Raw genomic sequence first — 25,209 nt, 5'->3', positions numbered from 1 at the left:
GACGCCAGTCCCTGGAGCCGGCCATTTATTAGGTGTGTGACCAGGGTCAAGTCACTGAGGGCCTCAGTTTCCTCATTTGTAAAAGGAAGAGGTTGGACCAGGTGGTCTCTAAGGTTCCTCATCACTCTAAATCTATGATTCTGGCGCTTACTGCTCTGTGATCCTGGGCAAATCATTTCATCTCTCTGTGACTCAGTTTCCTTGTCTGTAAAATGATCGTAGATTTAGATCTGGGAGGGGCCTTCAAGATCATATAGATCAGGAATCCGTAACCTCGTTGTGTGTCTCCTGGATCCCTTTGATCATCTGAGGAAGCCCCTTCTCAGAATCGTGTTTCAAAATGCATAAAATACAATAGCCAGGAGAACAAAGAAAACCAATTCAGTTGACATCGTTATTGAAATATGTATTTTGGGGGGGCGCTAGGCAATGGGGTTAAGTGACTTGCCTAGAGTCACAGAGCTAGTAAGAACATATTTTTTTAAATACCAAGTTTGTGGACCCCAGGTGAAGAACTCCTGATCTAGGCCAACACTCACCCCATTTTACAGATGAGGAAACAGGCCCGGGGGAAGTGACTTGCCCAGAGTCACACAGCTAACACATAGAAGAGCCAAAGTCCAGCTTTTTTCCTTCCTCTCTATTGCATATCACAGCTTCATTCAGCTCCCAGCCTGTGCTCTGAGATCCCCACCCACCTACCCTCAACCCCTGATTCCATGATTCAGAGCCCGCATCGGGCTGTCTGAATGGGGCTGCCTGAGGGGCTTTGCAGGTACAAAGCACTTCCCCACATTCCCACATTTAATCCTCACAATTATCTTGTGACAAATATTACCTCCATTTTCTAGTTAAGGAAACAGGCTCAAAGATCTTAAGTAATTTGCCTAAGGTCACACAGCTCATAAATGATAAAGCTGGCTCTTCTGTTACTCGGTGTTGCCTCTATGGGTCTAGGGGACCAGAGTCAGAGTGTTTGGCCCCACCAGGGAGAGGGAAGGAGGCAGCTGGGCCCTACCTGCTCTGTAGCTTTGGGTGTTCAACATTCCCTTCTTTCTCTCCTAGACTCCCCGGGCATCCCCCCTAGTGCCGGGGCCCACCAGCTCTTCCGGGGCTTCAGCTTTGTGGCTACAGGTTTGATGGATGACGATGGCAAAGTCCGGGCCCCACAGGCCCCACTGCACTCAGTGGTCCAGGTATGAGGCCTGAGGCTAGTCCTAGTAAGGACTTTCTACCCAGCCTCTGAAGACTAGGGCTGGACCAGAACGGTCGCCTGGTCCTCAGGGGAGTTTGGCCAGAACAAGGCCAAAGCTTGTTGCTAGGGGCATACCTAGAATGTAAGAGGCATCAGGGCCTCCCAGGGCAAGGACCATGAGTGGTGGGCCTAATTATAGCCCCAGAGCCAGTGAAGACCCAAGAGGTCGTCAAGTGAACAGGAAAGTGTAGTAGCTGGACAGCTGGCCTTGGAGGCTGACCACCTCTGACCTGTTAGATGCTCCACTTTGGGCAAGTCAGCCTCTCAAGTCGTAGAGAAGATGCCAACCTGCATGGGTGAAGGGAGTTCCCCTCACTAACAACATCCCAGTGAACTCTGTGACCAGGAGACCCAACGGGGGGTCATCCAGTCTTTCCTTAAATACTTCCACTGATGGAGAACTCACTCCCCCTACAGAGGCAGCCCAGTCTGCTTTCAGACCATCCTAGGTATTAGTTCTTCCTTTATGCTGATAGTAATAATACTTGTTATCGTGTCCGCGTAGAACTTTGTGTTATTCAGAGTTGTTTCATATCTATCTAGTGTTTCAGAGGCTCATGACATTCCTCTGAGGTAGGAGGGCAAGGATTCTCGTCCCCATTGGACAGATGAGGGAACTTAGGTCACATAGGGAATGAGCAGTAGAGCCAAGGACCAAGCCTATGTCTCATGATTCCTGGTTCATTGATCTTTCTGCTCTTCACTTGGATAACGGAGTCTCGCTCCTAGATGAGAAGGCACCAACTGTGCTGATGAAAGCCTCTATTGCTCGGCACGTGCCCTGAACACTTAGATCCCTGATGCTCCCACCCAGCAACTGACTTAGCACTTTCTTCTCTGGGGATGGATCCATGTTCTTGCATGTGAATCCTTCGTGGCACCATTGATGGTTCTAGGCTCCCCACCTCTTCCTGCCAAGGCTGTGAGAGAGAACCACCTGAGGGTTGGGACTGGAAGGGGAGAGAGTAAGGGGGCCACTCTCTGAAACTTCTCTCCTTATCTCCTCCCCACCCACTCCCCAGCAACTTCATGGGAAGAGCTTGGTTTTCAGTGATGGCTATGTCGTGAAGGAGACCATTGGAGTTGGCTCTTACTCTGTGTGTAAGCGCTGTATCCACAAGGCCACCAACATGGAGTATGCGGTCAAGGTGGGGATCACCCCATAGCACCCCCCCCCAGTATTCCTGCACTGAGGATGGATGTGGCCAGGGAGGCTACAGCTGGGAGGGGGGAGGTGGTTAGTTAACCCTGGGATTAACTCCTCCATTAAACACCAGCCTCCAGGGTATAGGCTCAGCACTCCAGGGGATACATGAACTTTGAACCTTTGGCATGTCCCATTACCCCTCTCCTAGTGGCCTGGCTTCCATCCTCATCTCCTCCCAATCTCCCTTCTTTCTTCTCTCCCAGGTCATCGACAAGAGCAAGAGGGACCCCTCAGAGGAGATAGAAATCCTTCTGCGCTATGGCCAACACCCCAATATTATCACCCTGAAAGATGTGAGTAGGGGGGAAAGGAAGCAGGGAAATTCAAGGAGAAGAGGCCCCAGAGCAAAGGAGGGTGGTTGTGGGCAGAACTGCAGTGGTGTCCAAGCTCCCACGCTGGCTTGGTTAAGGGTTTCTCTTAAGTCATGGCCTCTATTTTACAGATGAGGAAATAGAGGCTCTAAGAGGCTGTGCTATGTCCAAGGTTACACCGTCACAGTGATAAAAGGTGGATAAGAACCCAGGTCACCAGGCTACCAACCTAGAGCCCTTTGCCTGCCTTTGCCTGTTGTCTAAATCTACCCATCCCCCTTCCTAGGCCCCCCAAAATCTCAATCAACATTGACTCCTCCCTTTCTTTCAACTTCCCGAACCATCTCTGAGTATCCAAATAGGTACTATGTATCTATTTGCCTGCCTGGTTTTCCCCCCATTAAACTGTGAGCTCCTTGACCGCAGGGACTGGCTTTTGCCTCTTTCTACATCCCCAGCACTTAGCACAGTGCCTGGCACACAGTAGGCATTTAATAAATGTTCATCAAATGCCACACGCAAATGAGGGATCTGCAAGACCTCAAATGTGGCTGCGTACAGTAGAGTCTCATATTTGTAGATAACTTTGCAAAGGATTTTCTGTTTGATTAACTCAATTATATTTTAATAGGCTGGAGATGCCGGGATACAAAGATGAAAAAAGAAGCAGCAATTCCCTCTCCCCCCAATGAGCTTACAGTCCTCATTGCATCTAAGACAGAATACAACCTTACGATCTCTTCAGCCTGGCATTTTAAAAAATTAATCTGATTTTTTACAAAATTTGTTTGTTTATTTAAAATTCTAACTACTTTCTTTAAACAATAAGAAAAAAAAGCCATACCTGTGAAGTTAACTTTAGCCCACAGGAAAGTTTTGCACAGGGGATTTGTAATCATAATATTTCTGCCATTCAGGCTCCATGGGCCATGATCTGATTTTTACTGCTAGAATAGAGATAGGGATCGGATTGTTATCTCATGGGTAAAGGGAATTTCTGGATGAGGATCTCCCCTCTCCCAATGCAAGTCAACACCCCTCTAACTGGGAATCTTAGAGAATGGCCTAGAACGCTTGGAAAGGCAGCGTATCTCAGAGCAGATCTTCCTGGTGGTGTGGCTCTCTATCCACTAGGCCACACTCCCTCTCATTTTTATTGGCACTCTATTGTTTTTATATTAATTTGTTTCTAAATCTAACCCTCTCCAACCCACCTGTGAGGCCAACCCACATAATCAAGATTATAAAGGAAAAAACAAACAATTTGGCAAAACCAGCCGAGCACAGACTGTGTCTAATGGTATCTGCAGTATTTCATAAGCATGGTCCCCCATCCCCCGCCAGAGGGAGGGAGGTTCATTTCCTCAGCTCCTCCTGGGAGCCAGGTGTGATCACTGTAGTTACGCGGGTTCTGTCTGGGACCTCTTGTTCTCTCTGTTTGCATTGTTGTGGTCGGGTATGTTTTCTTGGTTCTGCCTGCTTCACTCTGCTTCAGTTCATAGAACTCTTCCCAGGCTTCCCAGAATTCCTCATCATTGTTTCTTACGGCACAATATCATGCCATCACATCTCCATCGTTTCCAATTTTCTACCCAAGAAAGTTGAGCTTGACATTTAAGGCCCATTGTAGTGTGACTCCTTCTTCCCTTTCCAGCCAGGCTTTCCAAGACTCCTCTACACACTATAGCTCAGCCCAGCTGGCTGCTTCTTGGTTTCCTGATCTTGTCCTGCCCTTCCCCCTCCTTCTGCATTTTGCTGCGTGCCAGGAGCACACTCCTTTCTCACCTGTTGCTGCTGACATCCTGCTCCTCATTCAAGTTTTGTGGCCCCTGCTCCATGAAGCTTCCCCAATCTCTCCTCCCTCCCCCTGTGAAAGCAGCCCCTCCCCTTTGTCTGAACCTCTCCTGTGCTCCTACCGTGTTCTACCTTGTAGTCATACTTAATTGTGTGTTGGCTACATCACTTCTGTTTGTCCTTGCGGCCAGGAACCATGTTGTCTTTCATCTTTTTATCCCCAGTTCAAAGCACTGGGCCTTGCAATAATAGATGGGATCTTTCTAGATCCAGAAGAATTTTCAGAGACCTGCTAGTCCAATCCACTCATTTTACAGGGGAAACTGAGGCCTAGGCCTAGTTTGAGGGCCAAACAGGCCTAACGGAGGCTCAAAGTCACGTAGGTGATACAAGCCTTGGAGGTGGGGCATCTGCTGCCTCCCTCCCAACTTGGAGAAGAGTGAGGTTCACCCAACAGAGAGCTACCTGGATGTTAACTTCCCCGTGCCTCAGTTTCTTCCTTTAAAAAAAGGGGGGGGGGGATTGGGCTAGATGGCCCCTAGGGTCCCTTCAAGCTCCAAATCTGTGCTCTGGTGTTCTACAGGGTTGTATAGTTCAAATCTGAGCTCCGCCCTTCTTATCTATGTGATCTTTGGTTACTAAACCCCCCTGGGTGGCAGCTTCCTCAGTGACCTTGGAGGACCAGCTTTAGCTCTGTGATCCGGTGACACCGGGGAGGTTCGTAGGTGGGTTCACAGGCAGCCGCACATACATCTTCCTCTTCTGCCTCCTTAGGTGTATGATGATGGCAAGCACGTGTACCTGGTGACGGAGCTGATGCGAGGCGGGGAGCTCCTGGACAAGATTCTTCGGCAGAAGTTCTTCTCAGAACGTGAGGCCAGCTCTGTCCTGCACACACTCTGCCGGACCATGGAGTACCTGCACTCCCAGGGGGTGAGTCATCCCCAAGGGGCTGGTGAAGGAGGTGGGGGTGGGGGGGCCTTAGCACGTCTTGGCCATGAGGGATGTATGGTACGCAGAGTCTGGTAGACCTGAGCTCAGTTCCTGCCCGTGTGACTTAATCTCTCTGGGCCTCAGTTTCCTCATTTGTAAAATGAGGTTGTACTAAGTGTCTTCTAAGGTGCTGTCTAGCACTGGGTCTTTTGAACCTGTTGTATACATCATTCCCCCCGACTTGGAATGCCCTCTTCCCTACACTATGAAATCCTCTTCCCTCCTTCAAGGCCCAGCTCAAGTCTGCCGTCCTTCCAGAGGCCTCCTTTGATCACACCAGCCCACACTCATCTCTCTTTCCTTCAGACTCTTAGAATACTCCTTCTTGGGCCCGTGGGGTGTATATGTTAGTTCTGTCCATCCTGTCTCCCTAGCCCCTTAGAAATCTTGAAGGCTACAACAATGATTTACCTCTTTTTATATCCCCAGGAGCTGCCACTTAGCCCTGCTCATAGCAGGCTCTCAATAAATGTCAGGGAAATGATTTCGTTGTTGTTTTATTCCAGTCGTGTCTGCTTCTTTGTGACCCTTATTGGGGGTTTTTTGGCAGAGATACTGGAGTGGTTTGCCATTCCCTTCTCCAGCTCATTTTACAGATGAGGAAACTGAGGCAAACAGGGTGAAGTGATTTGCACAGGGTCACACAGCTAGTAAGGGTCTGAGGCTGGATTTGAACTCGGGGAAAATGAGTCTTCCTGACTGCAGGCCTGACACTCTGTGCACTATGGCGCCACCTAGCTGCCTTAGTAGGATGATAGCTCAGAGAAAATGGCAGTCAGTGAAGGGGGGGGACAAATGGTGTGACTGACCCAGGCCTTTACTACCTGTGTTACCTTGGACGGATCATTTAATTTCTCATGGACCTCAATTTCATTTCTGTCACTGAGGGAAGCAGATTTCCTTAAGCTCTTTCCAGCTGTAGATTCTGCATCTGAAAGAAATTGAAATATAATGGGAAGGAACAAGGTGGGAGAGGAAGCCGAGGCTTGGAAGCAGGAGTGATCTTGGGAGATTAACCAGGCTGGCCTGGAAGGCTCTGAATAAGAGAGTAGTTAAAGCTAAGGGCAGATCGTCAAAACGGGGTCCCAGGGATCACTCAGACATCATTCAGAGATCATAGGTTTAAAGGGAGCATGGAGGCCATTTAGACCAACCTCCTCCTTTTACAGATGAGAAAACGGAGGCTTTGGAAGTTAAATGACTTGTCCAAGATGGTACAGCTAGTAAGTGGTGGAGCAGGATTTGATCTTAGGGCCCTGTGACTCCAAATGCCACATGCTTTCCTCTTTCTCATGAACCTCTGCAGGCAGTAGGGAGCCATCAAAGGTTTCTGAGCAGGAGTGTGAGGTGATCCCAGTGGTGTGTTAGGCCCCTGGACTGGTCTTTCTATGCAGGGGGCAGTTGGAGGCTGCCAGATGCTGGGGGAAGAATGATCATCTACATTAAATGCATGAGTAGGCAGGGGTTGGGTCAAGTAGTCACCAAGCACCATGACCTCAGCTCTCTGGAGTCCCTTTGTGCCCCGGGCAGCTTAGAGCCTCCAAAGCCAAGGGAGGCCAGCAGAGGACACACTAGGACTGAGCTTTAAAGCAAATCGTAGAGACCAGCGTGGATGGTGGATGTCGGAGAATAAGAAGGGGCCGCGGAATCAGTCCTTTCAGGGAGGGCAGCGCCAGGCTGAGTGAGCCCTCCTGGGGTTGTGTCAAACCCAGCTGTGTTAGTGTGTCGGGCATTGATCTTCTGAAAGCAGCCTGCAAGAGGGGCTAATGTATCAGAGGACAGAATCGAGGTCCAGAAAGATCTCCCTACGTTGGAGCCAGCGGATATTAGGAGTTAGAGCTGGGTAGGACCGCTGGGGATCTAGATGACCACCACCCACCAACCCCTCATGTTACAAAAGAGAAAACTGAGGCCTGGAAAAAAAAAAAGTAAAGTGACTTCTCAGAGGTCATGGAGTGATCGGCAGAGACCGGGGCCAGAATAGGGTGAAGGTACTGCAAATGTTTAATCTGAAGCAGAGAACACTTAGGCATTACTGAGCTTCAGTATTTGAAAGGCTGGCTTGTTGGAAAGGATTTGTTCTATCTCAAGAAAGCAATGAGAGATAAGGCAGGATAGTCAGGAGGGGGCCCTGAATTCCATTCTAAGTGGTTAGTTTTGTTGATGGAAAACTTGCTTTCTGTCACCCCAAAGGGCAGAGTGAGGAGCAGTGGGGTAGAATTTTGCAGAAAGAGGTGGCAGCTAGGTGGCTCAGTGGATAGAGTACCTGCCCTGGAGTCAGGAGGACCTGAGTTCAAATCTGGCCTCAGACACATAAAAACACTCACTAGCTGTGTGACTCTGGGCAAGTCACTTAACCCCAATTGCCCTTACCCCCCCCAAAAAAAAATAGAATTTGCAGAAAGAGGCAAATTTGGGGCTTGTATGAGGACACATTATTTAATGTATGTACCTTTCCAAAATTAGCATGGGCTGCCTCAGGAGGTAGTGATTTCTGTCTCTAGAGGCAACTAGGTGGCTCAGTGGATAGAGCCTTGGATCTAGCCTCAGACACTTACCAGCTATGTGAACCTTGGCATCACTTAACCTCTGTCTGCCTCAATTTCCTCAACTGAAATGGGGATAATAATAGCACCTACCTCCTAGGGTTGTTACGGGGATGAAATGAGACAATATTTGTAAAGGGCTTTTCAGAATGCCTGACACAGAGTAGGCACCCTCCCTTCCTCACTTCCTTCCTCCCTCCCTCCTTTTCCTCTTTCCTTCCTTCCTTCCTTCCTTCCTTCCTTCCTTCCTTCCTTCCTTCCTTCCTTCCTTCCTTCCTTCCTTCCTTCCTTCCTTCCTTCCTTCCTTTCCTTCCTCTATAAGCAAAGACTAGATAACCACTTGTTACAGATGTTACAGATACGGAAATTCCTATATTAGGAAGAGGTCAGGCTAAATGACCTTGGAGGTTCCTCCTAGGTCTGAGATGATGTGATGTGATGAATATCTATTCATCTTAGAGTAGACACTTCTCAAATTTAGCCTCTCTTTCCCCTACTCATCTATTATATTCCCCCCTTCTCAAGGGAGATGAAAAGGTGGTCACTTGGAAGACCCTCCCAGCTCTATGGACGCACAGGTTTATTGTTGCTAAATAAATCTGGTGGTGGCTTCCTTTGATCCTGGCAGTAGTCAGGCATGGTTTATAGGGTCATAGAATTCAGAAGTGGGAATTTAGACCTTAGAGAGCTATCCTATAAACAGATACTATAACCCAGAGTCTGCCCAAGGTCAGACAGATAGCATGTAACTGAAACTAAGACTGAAAAGGTGGGTGGGACCCAAATTGTGAAGGACTTTAAATGCCAGGCTAAGAATTCTGTATTTTATCCTAGAGACAATAGGAAGCAATTGAAGATGTTTGCATAGTGGAGTGATGTGATCAGATCTGTTTTAGGAAAACCAGTTGACCAGGGATTGGCCGGGGGGAAAAGGATCTGCTGAGATTCCTTAAAAAAAAAAAATTGAGCTATGTGACCCCGGGCAAGTCACTTAACCCCAATTGCCTAAAAAAAAAAAATTTATTTTATTTTAAGTTTCAAATTCTATCTCCCCCTCCCTTCCCCACCCATCGAGAAGGCAGGAAAAATAAAACCCATTGCAAATATGTAAAGACTTCTGCATTAGCCATATCCCCTCCCCAAAAACACAAAAGTAAGAAAAACAAAAAAATTGAAGAAAATATGCTTCATCCTGTACTCTAAAGCTATCAGCTATTTCTTTTTTTTATTATTATTATTAAATTTATTTATTTATTTTTAGTTTTCAATGTTCACTTCCATAAGATTTTGAGTTCCAAGTTTTCTCCCCTTCTCTCCCCTCCCCCCCACCCCAAGACAGTGAGCCATGGAGAGCAATTAGCTCTCCACATACATTCATATTGAACCTATTTTCACAATAGTCATGTTGTGAAGAAGAATTAGAACCAATGGAAGACACCACAAGAAAGAAGAAACAAACCAACCAAAGAAAAGAAAAGATCTGCACTCAGACTCCGTGGTTCTTTTTCTGGCTGCAGACAGCATTTTCCGTCAAGAATCCTTTGGTCAGCTCTGTTTCAATCCGAGTTCTTTGGAATTGTGGTTGGGCACTGTGTTGATCAGTTACTAAGTCTTTCACAGTTGCTTATCTTTGTGGTATTGCTGTTACCTTATGAATTGTTCCCTTGGTTCTGCTCACTTCACTTTGTATCAGTTCATACCCATCTTTCCGGGGTTTTTCTGAAACTCTCCCCTTCGTCATCTCTTACAGCACAACAGTAGTCCGCCATAGCTTTTTCAGCCATTCCCCTATTGATGGGCGTTTCAATGTCAATTCTTTGCACAAGAGCTGCTGTAAATATTTTGGTACATGTGGACCCTTCTCCTCTTTCTTTGATCTCTTTTGGGGGATAGCTCCAGCAGCCGTATCTGTATCTATACACAGTCTAATAGCTTTGGGAGCCCATCCCTCTGGGTATTTCTCCTATGCCCTTCAGTTTCTCCTTCTCAGTTACTTAACACATATTTACTTGGCACATGTAGTGGGTGTGCTAGGTTCCCTAAAGAGGAGACACAGGTATCAGGCACAGCCCTTGTCCTCGCTGAACCCACAGGTGCGTGAAACAGAGACCAGTGAATTGCTAAATCGTGTGGTGCAGACAGTGTGGGATGGGAGGCCTCAGCCGCACCCTCACTTTTCCCTCTCCCTGGCCCTGCCCATGGCCCCATGGGGCCCTCCAGACCAAAGGGGTTATGGAGCCCTGATCTAGCTTTAAATTCTCTTTTTAAAAATTTTATTTTATTATTTTTAGATTTTTTTCTTTTTTAAAAATTTATTTATTTTTAGTTTTCAACATTCACTTCCACAAGATTTTGAGTTCCAAATTTTCACCCATCTTGCCCCTCCCCCCACCCCAAGATGGCATGCATTCTGAATACCCCTTTCCCCTAGTCTGCCCTCCTTCTATCTCTCCTCTCCTTCTCTTATCCCCCCCTCCCCTTCTATTTTACTGTAGAGCAGGTCAATTCTCTTTTTAATGTAGTATTCATTTTGACGGCCCTTTTAAAGAAAACTTCCCAGTGACTGCCTCCTCTGCCTTCTTCCCACCCTTCACCCTATAGGTTCTCCTCTGTGTGAGCCACAATCCAAGAGTCAACAGCAAGCATGGCCAGGCCTGAGCAGCATTCCTGGCACCTAGGAGGCCCTTAATAAATGTTTATTGACTCATTGGTCAAGCAACATGCATTTGAGCACCTACTATATGCCAGGCACTATGATAGTCACGGGGGATAATAACAACAGCTAGCATTTATATAGTGCTTTAAGATTTACAAAACACTGTACAAATATGACACCATTTTTCCTGGGAGGTAGGTTCTATTATTATCCCCATTTTATGGATGGGGAAACCAAAGCAGACAGAAGTTACATGACTTATTTAGGGTCACACAACTTATAAGTGTCTACAGTTGAATTTGAACTCAGGTCTTCCTGACGCTCAGTCCTACACTATATCCACTGTGCCGCCTAGCTACCTCCTAAGAGAAAAGTGGAAACGGTCCCTTCCCTCTAGGGCCTTACATTCTATCCAGTTAAAAGACCAAGGAGGTGTCTTTGTCCTTCTCCTTGTCAGTGGCTGCCCCTCTGGCATGCTGCCCCTGCCCCCTTGACCTGCCCTCCAGTGGCCTCCCCCCTTCCCGCACAACTGACCCCGGAACATTCATCTACCCTCTGCCTCTCCCTACCGGGTACTATTCTCCCTTCGGCGTGTCGTTGAGTAGCCCTGATCCTATCTTCCTCCCCTTCCTCCCTCCAGAGCCTAAGATGCATTTTCCTCTCCATTCCCACTCTCCTTCTAATGCTGCTGACCCTCTGGCCCCAGGATGGACTTTCCTGTGCCTCTTCATTAGCTCGCCTATCTTGTGTTCTCCCTGTCCAGCACACAGTACGCGCTTAATAAATGTCTGTTGATTGCTTCATTGCCTGCCCTCCCAGTATCTGGACTTCCCCATTCTCAGACCCCTGTGGGTTCTTGCTAGCCCCCTCAGTGAGCTGGCACCAGGATGCTTTGACCCTCTTCCCCATCCCCCCTCCCCAGGGGCTGACCTCAGGGACCTTGTTTTTCTCCCAGGTGGTGCACAGGGACCTGAAACCCAGCAACATCCTTTATGTAGACGAGTCCGGGAACCCTGAGAGCATCCGAATCTGTGACTTCGGCTTTGCCAAGCAGCTTCGAGCGGAGAATGGGCTCCTCATGACCCCCTGCTATACCGCCAACTTTGTGGCCCCAGAGGTGAGCAGAGTCCCCGTGCCCTTCCCGTTCCACCCTGGGGCTCCTGGGATTGAGGCCCGGTCTGGCCCCTACCCCTCCTAGGACCTGCTCCTGAGCATCCTGCTCAGTTTAAATGGACGAGGAGCTTCCATTGAGCATCCCCGTGGAGCCCCCCAGGTCAGTCCACCCCTCCTGTGTCCCCATCCCATCCTTCCTGTCCCTTCCATGGTGTCATCTGGAACTCTTCTGTGGTTAACAGATGGTTATAGAGATTTTGCATTGGCTTTTTACTTCTTTCAGGCGGCTATTTTTATTAAGCCAGTCAGGTAACCTGGTGAGTCACCTGGACTTAGTCGTCTGTGTCAGTGTTTGCCCGGATAGAACAGAAGCTCCTTGAAAACGGGCTGGTTAACTTTGTCTCTGCATTGCTAGCATCTAGCGCAGCACTTGATAAATGCTTGTTAAACTGAATGGAATTGAACTTGGTTTCCCCTTCTGTAAAATGAGGGGGTTAGACGGGTTGGCCTCTGAGGCCCTGAATCTATGATCCTGTGACTTTGGACAAGGCCCTTTTCCTCTCTAAGCCTCAATTTCCCCTTCTGTAAAATGAGGGGATTGGACTGGATGGTCTCTAAGGTTCCTTCTAGCTCCAAGTCTGATCCCATGACCTGGGTTCAAGTTATGTCTCAGACACTGCCTAGCCGTGTGACCTTGGGCAAGTCCTTTAGCCACTTGGCCCAATTTCCTCTCTGTGGAATGAGGGGGTTGGGCTTCATGGGTGCTAAGGCCCTTTCTGGCTCTAAATCTATGATACTGTGAATTGAACCCAGGAAAAGGCAGGCTGGTGCCCCTGCTTGTACCTGGCATCCCCCAAAGAGGGAATCCTTCCTCCCCCACCATGCACTGGGCCACTTGTCTTGTGGCACCAGGAGGCTAGAGCCCCATGTCAGTTGGAGGCAAACACGGTGGCATGGGGCGATGCATCCTAGGCTCTGAGAGGCCTCCTATCGCTTCCTCACAGGGTTGTAGTGAGAAGCAAATGAAATAATGCATAGAAACTGCTTCATACACCTCCTAGTGCTGCGTAGATGCCAGTAATCATTTGTGCATATTGCTCTTCTCGTCCAGGTCCTGAGGCGCCAGGGGTATGATGAAGGCTGTGACATCTGGAGCCTGGGTATCCTTCTCTATACCATGCTGGCTGGGTAAGTGGCCTGCCCCACCCTCAGAGGATGAGATCTCTTCTGAATTCCCTCCTCCCATGACCCCTGAGAGGCTGAACTCCCAGCTTCTCCTCCCCTCCTCCTCCCCCAGAATGGCACATGAACCTTTCAAGTGTTTATTTACTGCCAGGGAAAGGGAGGTAATGGAAAGGGGCAGGTTCTTAGATCGCTGGAGAGGTGGCAAGGTGGGCAACACCCAGGATCAGGAGCCAGAAGGGCAAGGCTGAAGTTCCCTCCCTGCCAGTTACAACTCATGGGACCTTGGGGCAGGTTGTGTTATCTCTCTGGGCCTCGGTTTACTCATCTGTAAAATGGGGGTAGAAATCCTTGCAACAGCCCCGTGAGTTTGGTAGGAACAGAAACTCTTTGTGAACTCAAAAGCCCCACATAAAAGCCTCCAAAAGAGAGGCTTAGTGCACTTTAGAAACCTTAGAGCATTATATATATTGTATGTGGGTATGTGTATGTATGTGTATATGTATTATGTTGTATGTGTATATATAGTGTGCATGTGTGTATAATGTATATATGTGTGTATATATATATGTGTGTGTGTATATTTATATAGTGTGTGTGTGTGTGTGTGTGTGTGTGTGTGTTCAGTAGTGTCTGGCTTTTCATGGCCCTGTGGACCATACTGTCCATGGGGTTTTCTTTGGAAAGATACTGGAGTAGTGTGGCATTTCCTTCTCTGGTAGATTAAGGCAAACAGGATTAAGTGACTTGTCCAAGGTCACACAAGTAGTTTATGTCTGAGGTCAGATTTGAACTGAAGTCTTCCTGACTCCAGGCTCAGTGCTTTATCCACTGAGCCACCTAGCTGCCATATATATCATACATATATATGTATACATATGCACACATACATATATGTATATGCATGTATACATGTACATATGTATAAATATATGTTCAATTATTAGCTATCACTATTTCTGTTATCTTTACGAAGATGGCAAGAATAAGAAAACCTATGTGGCCCCAACACGTAGGATGCGTTTGAGGGAACAGAGAATGGAGACAGGACAATTTGTTGGAATGTTGAAATGGTCCAGGCAAGAGGGGAGTGAGGAGCCCTGGATTTGGTGTCAGGGGAAGCGAGGGCAGCTCTCAGCTCTGGCACTTAGCACTTGGGCAAGCCATCTCCCAATTCTCAGCCTCAGTTTCCTCATCTATAAAATGAGGGGGTTGGACCAAACAATGTCTTTCAGCTCTAAAAGTCTCTGGCCTTCACTTAACTTAATCCTGGCCTTCAGCCCATTGTTCCAGGCTTCTTCTGGCCTAACCATCGACCTGGGCCTGCCCTTCATATTCACTCAGTTCTCTTGCTATGGACAGGCTCTTGTCTCCACCCTTGGGGAAAATTTGCTGCTTCAGCTCAGTCTCCTGTTATGGCTGTAGGAGCCTGTCTTTTTTTTTTCAAAAATTTTTAAAAATTCATCTTGAACTTAAATATGTTATGATTTTTAAAAAATAATTAATTTATTTATTTTTAGTTTTCAACATTCACTTCCATAAGATTTTGAGTTTTAAATTTTCTCCCCCTCCCTCTCCTCCCCCTTCCCTAAGATGGCATGCAATCTGATATAGGCTCTACTTATACATTCATATTAAGCATATTTTTCACATTAGTCATGATTTAAAGAAGGATTAGAACTAATGGGAGGAAACACAAGAAAGAAGAAAAAAAACAAAACACTAACAAGGAGAGCAAATAGTCTGCTTCGATCTGCATTCAGACTCCATAGTTCTTTCTCTGGATGTGAATAGCATTTTCCATCATGAGTCTTTTGGAGATGTCTTAGATCCTTGCATTGCTGTGAAAAGCCAAGTCTATTAAAATCAGTCATTGCACACCGTGGCTGTTGCTGTGTACAACATTCTCCTGGTTCTGCTCACTTCACTCAGCATCAGTCCATACAAGTCTTTCCAGGTTTTTCTGAAGTCTGCCTGCTCATCATTTCTTATAGCACAATAGTATATTCCATTATATTCATATACCACAGCTTGTTCAGCCATTCCCCAACTAATGGGCATCCCCTCAATTTCCAATTCTTTGCCAATATGTGATGATTAAAAAGGTTCAAGAGACATAGTTTCTGATAAGGCCAGCGAGTTATTAATAAAAGGATGGTCATTAGGCCATCTCTCTTAGATGGAAGACCGTCATGGAGGCAGGGCTCACAGTTTATGTAGTAGGGTTCAGTAAGGGGCCCGAAGGTGACATCAGTCAACCTTATACAGAGCAATTCTGTCTATACTCAAACCACCCGCAGCCTTGAGCTATCTAGACCAAAGGATCTGTCTTCTGGAGTAGAACAAAATGGGCTTCCCCACCTTAGATTAAATTCCTGGTAAAGTTGGGTGGGATCTGACCAAGACCCAGAATTAATTCAGTCTCATTATCAGTAATGTCCTTCAAGAAACGTAACTTTTTAAAATCGGTAATTTGGAAGAAGGGGACAGCTCTGAATCTCCCCAAGATATTGGTTATTAATAATCACTTCTCACAAATACGTAGACAAAAAAATAACATTTCCATTGCACAGCGCAGCCCAAAAAGAGGATTTACTATAAAACCATGAATTTGCATTTCACACTATTTACTTTTTTTTAAAAACTATATAAGTATTGCTTCTCATTTTCAAAGCTACTCTGCTTTCCATGCTTCCTTCTACATTTTCTTTTATTCTCTGCTGTGCACTTTTTATATTTTTCCCCTCCCTCCCCCCATCCCCTACCCTAGAGATGGCTACCATTAGAAATATGTATGTGTGTGTGTGTATATATGTGTATGTGTATATAGGTATATATATATATATATATATATATATATATATATATATATACACACATATATATGTATGTATATATATAAATATAAATATATGTATGAAAAACCATACTATGCATACTTCTATTTATCAGTTCTCTTTCTGGAGGCAGATAGGTCCTTTGTAATTAATTTGGGTTATTTATAACACTCAAAATGAGTTAGTCACTCAAAGTTGTTCTTAAAATAATATTGCTATTACTGTATACAGCATTTTCTTGGTTCTGCTCATTTCACTCATTGTTTCATACAAGTCTTTCCATGTTTTTCTAAAATCACCCTGCTCATCATTTCTTACAGCACAGTAGCATTCCGTTACAATCATATACCACAGCTTATTCAGCCATTCCCCGATTGATGGGCATCCCTTCAATTTCCAGTTCTTTGCCACCACAAAGAGAGCTGCTATAAATATTTTAGAACATATAGGTTCTTTACCTTTTTCCCTAATCATCTTGGGAAACAGACCTAATAGAGGTATTGCTAGATCAAGGGGTATACGCACTTTAATAACACTTTGGGCATAGTTCCAGATTGCTTTTCAAAATGGTTGGATTAGTTCATAGTTCCCCCAATGGTGAATGAATGTTCCAATTTATCCACATTTCTTCCAACATTTGCTGTTTCCCCTTGCTATCATTTTAGCCAGTCTGAGAGGTGTAAAGTGACACCTCAAAGCTCTTTTAATTTGCATTTTTGTAATCAATGATTTAGAGCGTTTTTTTTTCATATGAGTATAAATTGTTTTGATTTCTTCATTGGAAAACTGTTCATATCCTCTGACCATTTGTCAATTGGGCAATGAATCATATGCTTATAGATTTGACAAAGTTTTTTTTATATGTTTGAGATACGAAAACTTTAGCTGAGAAGTTGTCTACAACATTTCCCCCCCAATTTCCTGCTTTCCTTTTGATATTGGCTACGTTGTTTTTATACAAAAACTTCTTAATTTAATGTAATCAAAATTATCCATTTTGGACCTCATAATGTTCTCTCTCTTGTTTATTCACAAATTGTTCATCTGTCCATAAGTCTGATAGGTAAATATGTTCCATGTTTTTCTGATTTTCTCGTAATATCTCCTTTTATATCGAAGTCATGTGCCTGTTTTGACCTTCTCTTAGTAAATGGTGTAAAATATTGGTCTGTGCCCACTTTCTGCCAGACTGCTTTCCTGCTTTCCCAACAATTTTTACCAAGTAATGAATTCTTATCTTTACACTTGTCAAACACAAGGTTACTAGTAATTATATGCTGCTGTATATCATGTGTCTGCTCTGTTCCACTAATCTGCCTTTCTATTTCTTAGCCAATGCCAGACAGTTTTGATAATTACTGTTTCACGACATAGTTGAAGGTCTGGTGCTGAGAAACCTCTTTCCTTTACATTGTTTATGAGTTCCTTTGACGTTCTTGACGTTTTGTTCTTCCAAATGCATTTTATTATTTTTTCTAACTCAATAAAATAATTTTTGGCAATTTAATTGGGATGGCATTGAATAAATATGTCAATTTAGTTAAGATTGTCATTTTTATTATATTAGCCCTGCCTACTCTTGAACAATTCATATTTCTCCAATTATTTAGATCTGATTTCATTTGTATAATTTTGTTCATGTAGTTCCTGGGTTTGTTTTGGCAGGTGTACTCCCAGGTATTTTATACTGTCTAGACTGGTGTTATTTTAAATAGGGGTGTCTCTTCTTACCAGGTTTTGTTGGTGATATATAGGCATGCTGATGATCTGCTTTGCTAAAATGATTGTTTCAACTAACTTTTTAGTTGAATCTTTAGTATTTTCCAAAATATCATCATATCATCTGCAAAAAGAGATAGTTTTATAACCTCATTGCCTATTCTGATTCCTTCTAATTCTTTTTCTTCTCTTACTGCTATTGCTATGATTCCATTACAATACTGAATAATATTGGTGACAGTGAGCATCCTTGTTTCACTCATAATCTTACTGGGAAGGCTTTTAGCTTATGCCCATTCCAAATAGTGCCTGTGGATGATTTTAGGTAAATGCTTTATATCAATTCAAGGAAAAATCCATTTATGTCTATTCTGTGAGAGCCCAAGTCTTAATCGATCAACCATTTATGAAGCTCCTACTGTGTGCAGGCAAAGGTAGAATAGAACCTGCCCCCTAAGGAGCTTACATTCTAACATAAGACACATATTTATGTGTGTATGTATATAACAACAACACACACATACACACACAGTCTCAAAAGTCTTAGTGCAGTTTTAAGTTTTAAAAGCTTAAATATTAATATTTAATAGCTTAGACCATATATATTAATATTACACGTGCACATTAAGCTTTAATATCTTAAAATTACACTAAGGCTTTTGAGATACCGTAAGTATATGTGTGTGTGTGTACACACTGGGACACAATATATACAAAATGATTACAAGGTAGTTGGAAGTCCTTCCATCCTCAAAATCCTGCCCCCTCCCTCCCTCTCCTGAGATTATTCTCAAGATAGCTCCCCTGCGCCCCTGCCTCTGACACGGACAGCTGTATGACCCTGGAGAAGTCACTTACGCTCAGTGCCATGGACACTTCTTTTAGACTAAACTGCAGATGACTTCATGTGTATAATCGATATCTTATTGCTTGCTTTCCGAAGGGAATATATATGCTGGTCCCATCAGTACCTAGCTGGTGCCCAGAGTTCTTGTCTCTGGGATTTCAGGCCTTGGCTTCCCCCACCCCTTCTCTGGACATCCTTGTGCTCTGAGCTACCCTTCCCTCCCCTCTCCCCTTGAGTCACCCCTCAGGTCTGCCTCGGCCTCTTGGAACCAAGTCCAGTGGCCGGATCTTCCCAGCGGGTCTGGCCCTTGGTGTACGAGGGCCTTTTCTACCCAGACCCAGCAGGTCTCAGGACCTTCCGTCTTAGAAACAAGAGACAGAATGATGAGAAGTATACTGACTTTTTTCCCTCCAGATACACTCCCTTCGCAAATGGTCCTAGTGATACCCCAGAGGAGATCCTGACGCGGATCGGGGGAGGAAAATTCACTCTCAGTGGTGGAAACTGGAACATGATTTCAGAAACTGCCAAGGTGAGGCTGTGGGGCCCAAAGCAGCATTCGCTGTGGCCTAGGGGAGATACGGTGCTGGTCAATCAGGCATCAGCTGAAAAGCCTGTAATTAGCCTTCCTTGGACCAGGCATAGTGCCACTCCCTGGAGATACACAGAAAGGTGAAGCAGGTCCCTTCACTCAGAGTCCCCATTCTAGTGGTTGAAACAACACATAAATAATTAGGTTCAAACAAAATATATTCCGAGTAGAAGGAAGGTGGTCTCAGAGGGGAAGGCATTAGCAGCAGGGTCTTTTCAGGAAAAGAAAAGCAAGCCTTCCCCTGCCTTATTTCTCCCGTTGTGATGACAAACCAGACATCCCATGTGTGCCCCCCCCTTCCTTCCAGGGCAGCCCTGCTGAAATTGTGGCTGTGTGGCAGCAGCCACCCCTTGGATGGAGGGAGTTTCCAAGTCATTGCCCCTGGACTGCTTGGTCCCTGACCCTGACTCCCTTGGGGGAGCCGGTCCTGGGTGTGACCCTGGGTGTGGGCACTGGGCTTTCCCTGCTCACACTGGCTCTTTCTCCTTCTGCCCCCTCCAGGATCTGGTGTCTAAGATGCTCCACGTGGACCCTCACCGGCGCCTGACAGCCAACCAGGTTCTCCAGCACCCATGGGTCATGCAGAAGGACAAGCTCCCTCAGAGCCAGCTGTCCCATCAGGACGTGACGCTTGTAAAGGTGAGGGGGCCCTCCGAGACTCTCCTGCATTCATATGCTCCTCCCCTGACCTTGGACACCAGAGAGCCTGGGGGCAGGGGCAGAAACCACATCATCCCCAGTGCCTGCTCTGTACAAAGGCCTGGGCATTGTGGGCAAGCATTGGAGCAGAGCTGAGCTTCTGCTACTGTCCACTTTTCCATTCAATCCTGGTTCCCCACAGTACCCCTGGCCTGTATGGGAGCAAACACTTTTCAACATGGGGAACTGCCTTCCACCAACCAGGCCAGCTCTCCGTCCTCCCAGGGAAAATCCCTCAGCCAGTACAGTTTGACATTTCCTCTCCAACTTACATCTTTTTTAAAACATATATTTTTATTTACTTTGTTAAACTATTTCCCAATTATGTATAAAAAATTCTCAACATTCATGTTTTAAAATTCTGAGTTCTAAATTCTCTCTCCTCCTTTCTTTGAGAAGGAAGCAATATGCTCTCAGTTTTACAAGTGAAATCAGCTGCAGCTTAGTCTGAAAGAGCTGCCTAGGGCACTGAGAGTGTAAGTGACTTCCCCAGGGTCACACAGCCAGTCGGAGTCAGAGGCAGGGCTTGATCCCAGGCCTTCCAGATGATGAGGCTAACTCCGTATCTCTACGCCAGCCCCTGGGTAGCACACAGGAGAAATGGAAGATTACCACTTTCATCTTTGAGAGCTTCCCAGCAAAATGGATGTGTGGTCCCTGCCTGTGGGGAGCGCCTCATCTAAGGCTATAGACAAGACGGAAAAGGAATGATTTATTAAGTGCCTACTTCATGGCAATTGCTGTGCTAAGCACTTTACAAATTTTATTTTATTTATTTTATTATTGCACTCGGGTCTTCCTAACTCCAGACCCAGCGCTCTGTGCACTATGGTGCCACTAGCTGCCTCTGAAGTGCTGTGTGAAGTATAGCCAGAAAACATGTGGTCAGGACACGCTCGATCTCTGAGGTTGCCTGGTCTGATTCCTTCATTTTGTAGGTGAGGAAGGAGCTCGCTGTAAGTGGCTGAGCCAGCATTTGAACCCGGGGCCTTGGTGACTCCAAGTGTTTCTCACTCCTTCTCCTGCCTCCGGAGGGTGTGGATGTAGACGTGTGCTTATGACAGCCCAGGTGTGCCAGGGGCCCAGCTCTGCGGCCCAGGCACAAGAAGGCAGCACTGATTAGGGCAGAAGAGGGGGCCAGTGGGAGTTCACCTCTCTCAGCAGGGGCAGTGTAGTGTGTCAAGGCTAGTCGAGGCCAGGAAGACCTGAGTTCAAATCCAGTCTCTGACCCTGCCCGTGTGACTCTGGGCATGTCTTCCTATGGTGCCTCAGGTGACTCCCTGGCACCGGCTCCTCGATGCCCTGGGGACATCTGGGCCCCAGACACTGTCACTGTCCGGAGGCCAGGGAGCTGGCCTTCCCAGGCCGACAGTCACAGCCTCCTCCAGGCCGGGGGCCCCAGAGGAAGCATGACTGCATGGAGCCCCTGGCTCATCTACAGACTCAGCTGAGAAGCCCTCGTCTTGAGGAATTTGAGCCACCCTTGATAGAATGTAAGCCCCTTGAGGGCAGGCACAGTTTCCTTGCTGTCCTTGTATCCCCAGTGCCCGACACATACTAGGTGCTTGATAGTTGCTTTTTAATTGATTGGTGAATCGGGGTTAACCTTGTCTCCTGCTCTTTCCCTGCGCAGGGCGCCATGGCCGCCACCTACTCGGCACTGAGCAGTTCCAAGGCCACCCCGCAGCTCAAGCCTATCGAGACTTCCATCCTGGCCCAGCGACGCGTGAAGAAGCTACCTTCCACCACGCTGTGAAGGGGTCGGAGAGCACGTCGCCGGCCGCGGAGCTGCCCCGTCACCATCGACTGCACGTTTTCCCGAGGAAATCTGCACTTAATCTGCCTGGGCAGGGCCCTGGGAGCCAGCCAGGTGGGAGCTCCCGGCACGTAGCCAGCGTGGATGGGCTCCCCTGGAGGATGGGGGAGGGAGGAGTGCAAAGTGCCTTTCTGCTCCCACAGCACGGACCATTCTTGGCAGGGACTCTCCTGACTGGAATCAATCACTGTACAAACTCTTTTTTACAAAAGAAAGATGGGGGTGGGGGGGTGATCAGTTCTTTTTTCCAGGATGTGTTTGTTGGAAAGAGGAATATTAACTATACACAGAAGGAGGGCCACAAAGCAAGGAGTGAAGGGACCCTCCACCTCTGGGGAAGGGGTCCCTTGGACCCGTCAGACTAGGTTGGGGCATGGACGTCTGTCTTTGGTGCTTCTGAGATTTGAGGGTCCCTGCTTCCTGGACACCCTCTCTGGACTCCCTCTGCCTTCCAGCTGCCCATCTTCACTTCAGTGCCCTTGGCCTTGCAATAAAAGGATTCTTTCCCCAGGATCCTCTTGGGCCCAGCTTCAAGAGAGGTGGCTGTGCTGCTTTCTGTGGCCAGTGGAGCCAGAAGCAGCCCGGCTTATGGCTGGCTTTATTCCAGCTGAACAATTAAAATGCAGGCTTAAGCCCTCCACCCGCCCCGCCCCACCACCTGCCAGACCAGGGGTGCCAGGGTCACAAAAGCACTTTTTGAATGACTTGAGATTCACCACTGGACACAACTCCCTAGAGCCAAACGTAATTTTGAGGATATGTTGGGCTTACGGGAGGGGAGAGAGAGAGTTTGGGGTCTGTTTTTGTCTTCATTTTTTAAGTTTGTTCCTTGGCTGGTTACTCAGGGTTTATCTGTCTGTAAACTTTCTAATAAACTTATTTCTGAGTTGAGAGAATCTCTCCAACACTTCCTCCCGTGACTCCACCACCAAGTCCTTCTTCTGTGCCAGTCAACAACTTCATTCTCCCAACAAACATCGTTAGAGTTTGAACTCTCTGTGCCAGTGATGCTTTTAGAAACGAGCCTGAGATGTGGCATCTAAAGTAGCTGCGGCTCTCTGGTGGTGCCTTCTTAAAGTTATTTCTCTTTTGACAATTGGGTGAAAGGGGGAAGAGTAAAAGAAGGCACAATTGATAAAGAGTATTGGACTTGAAGTCAGGAAGACTGCCACAGACAGTCAGTGTGTGACCCTGGGCCAGTCACTTAACTTCTCTCTCCCTCAGTTTTCTCAACTGTAAAATGGGGATAATAGCCTATACTTCCCAGGGTTGTTGTGAGGGTCAGTTGAGAGAACACATATAAGAGACTTTTCAAACCTTAAAGTACTATTACTACAAAGAAGCAGAGAGCCTGGAATACGGTATTCTAGAAGGCAAGGGATGTAGGCTTATGGCCGAGAATAACTTACCCAGAAAAACTGAGTATGATCCTGCAGGGGGAAAAGATGGGTCTTTAATGAAATAGAAGACTTCCTGATGAAAAGACCAGAGCTAAATAGAAACTTTAAAGTTCAAACACAGGAATTAAGAGAAACATAACAGGGTAAAGATGACTAAACAATTACTGAGGAGTAAACAGGAATGAACTGTTCAATAGCAAAAGCTGGAAGTGCTGGGGGAAAGCAGGTAAACTGATGCATTGTTGGTGGAGTTGTGAACTGATCCAACCATTCCAGAAATTTGGAATTATGCCCCCAAAACAATTAAACTGTGGACACCCTTTGACCCAATGATACTGCTATTGTGTCTACTCCCCAAAAGACCAAAGACAGAGGGAAAGGACACGTGTATGAAAATATTTGTAGCGTGTTTTCATGGTGACAACGAACTGGAAATTGAAAGAGTATACATCGTTGAATGATGGTTTAAAAAGTTAAAGGCATATGAATGTGATGGAATACTTTTGTAATAAAGGGAACAGTTTCAGAGAAACCTGGGAAGACTTGTATAAACTGATGCAAAGTGAAGTGAGCAGAACAAGGAGAACAATTTAAAAAACAGCAATAATATTTTGAAGACAAACAACTTTGAAAGACTTAGGAACTCTGATCAACACAGTGACCAGCCACCATTCTAGAGGATCCGTAATAAAAAGTACAGCTAGGTGGTGCCATCGGGCATAGAGAGCTGGGCCTGGAGTCAGGAAGACTCACCTTCCTGAGTTCAAATCTGACCTCAAGACACTCACTAGCTGTGTGACCCTGGGCAAGTCACTTTACCCTGTTTGCCTCAGTTTCCTTATCTGTAAAATGAGCTGGAGAAGGAAATGGCAAATCACTCCAGTATCTTTGCCAGGAAAACATTAAATGGGGTCACAAAGAGCTGGACACAGCTGAAAAATGACTAAACTGAACATGATAAAACATTCTGCTCACCTTTAGACAGAGAGGTAAAGGACTCAGTGCAGACTGATGTATATATTTTTTGGACATGGTCGATGTGGGAATTCGTTTCACTTGACTATACATGTTTATAATGGGAGTTTATTTTTTTTCCCCTTGCTTTCTCAGTGGGGAGAGGGGACGTGGAAGGGAGAGAATATTGACCTGAAAATAAAAATAAAACTTAATTATTTAGTTTTTACCCATTACAAACATATGTAGTCAATCGTAACAAATTCCCACATTGGCCATGTTAGCCGCCTCTAACATAAAACAAGCCCCCATGGCAGTGGAAAGGTGGGGATCTGAACTTGTGGGTAGAGAGGAGCTCACTTGTAGAAGGGAGGAAGGAAGATAAAGTAGCTTCCTACTCAACTCATTATTTTTGCTAAGCAGGTATACTGATAAAGGACAGTGAATGTTCACATTCTAAGACATAATCCCAGATGCCCCATCCTAGTTATGGCTCTGTTCCCAATAATCACTTCTGGAGCTCTTCACAACAAACCTGTGGGGGACATAGGACAAGTATCATGATTATTCCCTTTTTACAGATGAGGAAACTGCAAGGGCACTGACCACAAGGTTAAATCAATCAATCAATCAATCGATCAATAAGCATTTAGGGGCAGCTAGGTGGCACAGTGGATAGAGCACCGGCCCTGGAGTGAGGAGGACTGGAGTTCAAATCTGGCCTCAGACACTTAACACACTGTGTGACCTTGGGCAAGTCACTTAACCCTGATTGCCTCCCATTTATTAAGTGCTTCCTGTATGCCAGGGGAGCTTCCATCCTATTGGCAGAGACCTCATGTACATAAACAAGTTATGTGCAAAATAAATATGAGATAAATTCAGGGAGAAGGGAAGACCCTAATAGCTTCATATAGAAGGGATCATTTGAGCAGAGTTCTTCTTAAGAGCCAGAGGCAGAGGTTAGAGGTTCTGGGCATGGGACACAGCCAGCTGAAAAGCCCAGAGTTGGGAAGGTGGAGGGTTTTGTATGACTGATGATGATGATGATGATGATGATGATATGATACTAATTATGAGAACAGTTTGGCCATAAATAGGGTGCAGGCAGAGGATTAATGTAAAGGGTATCCCCAATGTCTTAATACAGTTTTATTCCTTAATAGTTTAAAACCTTGTATAATTGAGATGGAAAGGCAGTCCAGGGACAAGTTGTGAAGGGCTTTAAAAGCTAAAAAGAGTAGCTCATATTTGATCCTGGAGCCCATAAGGAGCCATTGGAGTTTAT

The 25,209-nt window shown here is 46.0% G+C and overlaps 1 protein-coding gene across 2 annotated transcripts in view; it reads left to right on the top strand.

Moving 5' to 3' along the window:
* RPS6KA1 (ribosomal protein S6 kinase A1) overlaps positions 1-22,463 on the top strand; it is a 67,800-nt gene extending 45,337 nt beyond the window's left edge. For both annotated transcript variants that reach the window (XM_020983203.1, XM_020983204.2), the window contains 9 exons: positions 1,066-1,196; positions 2,278-2,403; positions 2,666-2,755; positions 5,342-5,500; positions 11,718-11,879; positions 12,987-13,063; positions 18,875-18,992; positions 19,554-19,691; positions 21,385-22,463. In XM_020983203.1, coding sequence (XP_020838862.1) covers positions 1,066-1,196; positions 2,278-2,403; positions 2,666-2,755; positions 5,342-5,500; positions 11,718-11,879; positions 12,987-13,063; positions 18,875-18,992; positions 19,554-19,691; positions 21,385-21,507 — 1,124 coding nt within the window. In that variant the 3' untranslated portion in view covers positions 21,508-22,463. The remainder of the gene's footprint in view (positions 1-1,065; positions 1,197-2,277; positions 2,404-2,665; positions 2,756-5,341; positions 5,501-11,717; positions 11,880-12,986; positions 13,064-18,874; positions 18,993-19,553; positions 19,692-21,384) is intronic.
* The last annotated feature ends 2,746 nt before the right edge of the window (positions 22,464-25,209 follow it).

The sequence above is a fragment of the Phascolarctos cinereus genome, unplaced genomic scaffold (assembly GCF_003287225.1).
Source record: "Phascolarctos cinereus isolate Bilbo 61053 unplaced genomic scaffold, phaCin_HiC Scaffold_726;HRSCAF=1367, whole genome shotgun sequence".
Taxonomy (NCBI): domain Eukaryota; kingdom Metazoa; phylum Chordata; class Mammalia; order Diprotodontia; family Phascolarctidae; genus Phascolarctos; species Phascolarctos cinereus.
Note: the sequence above shows the minus strand (reverse complement) of the source record. Positions and strands in the feature narration are given on the sequence as shown.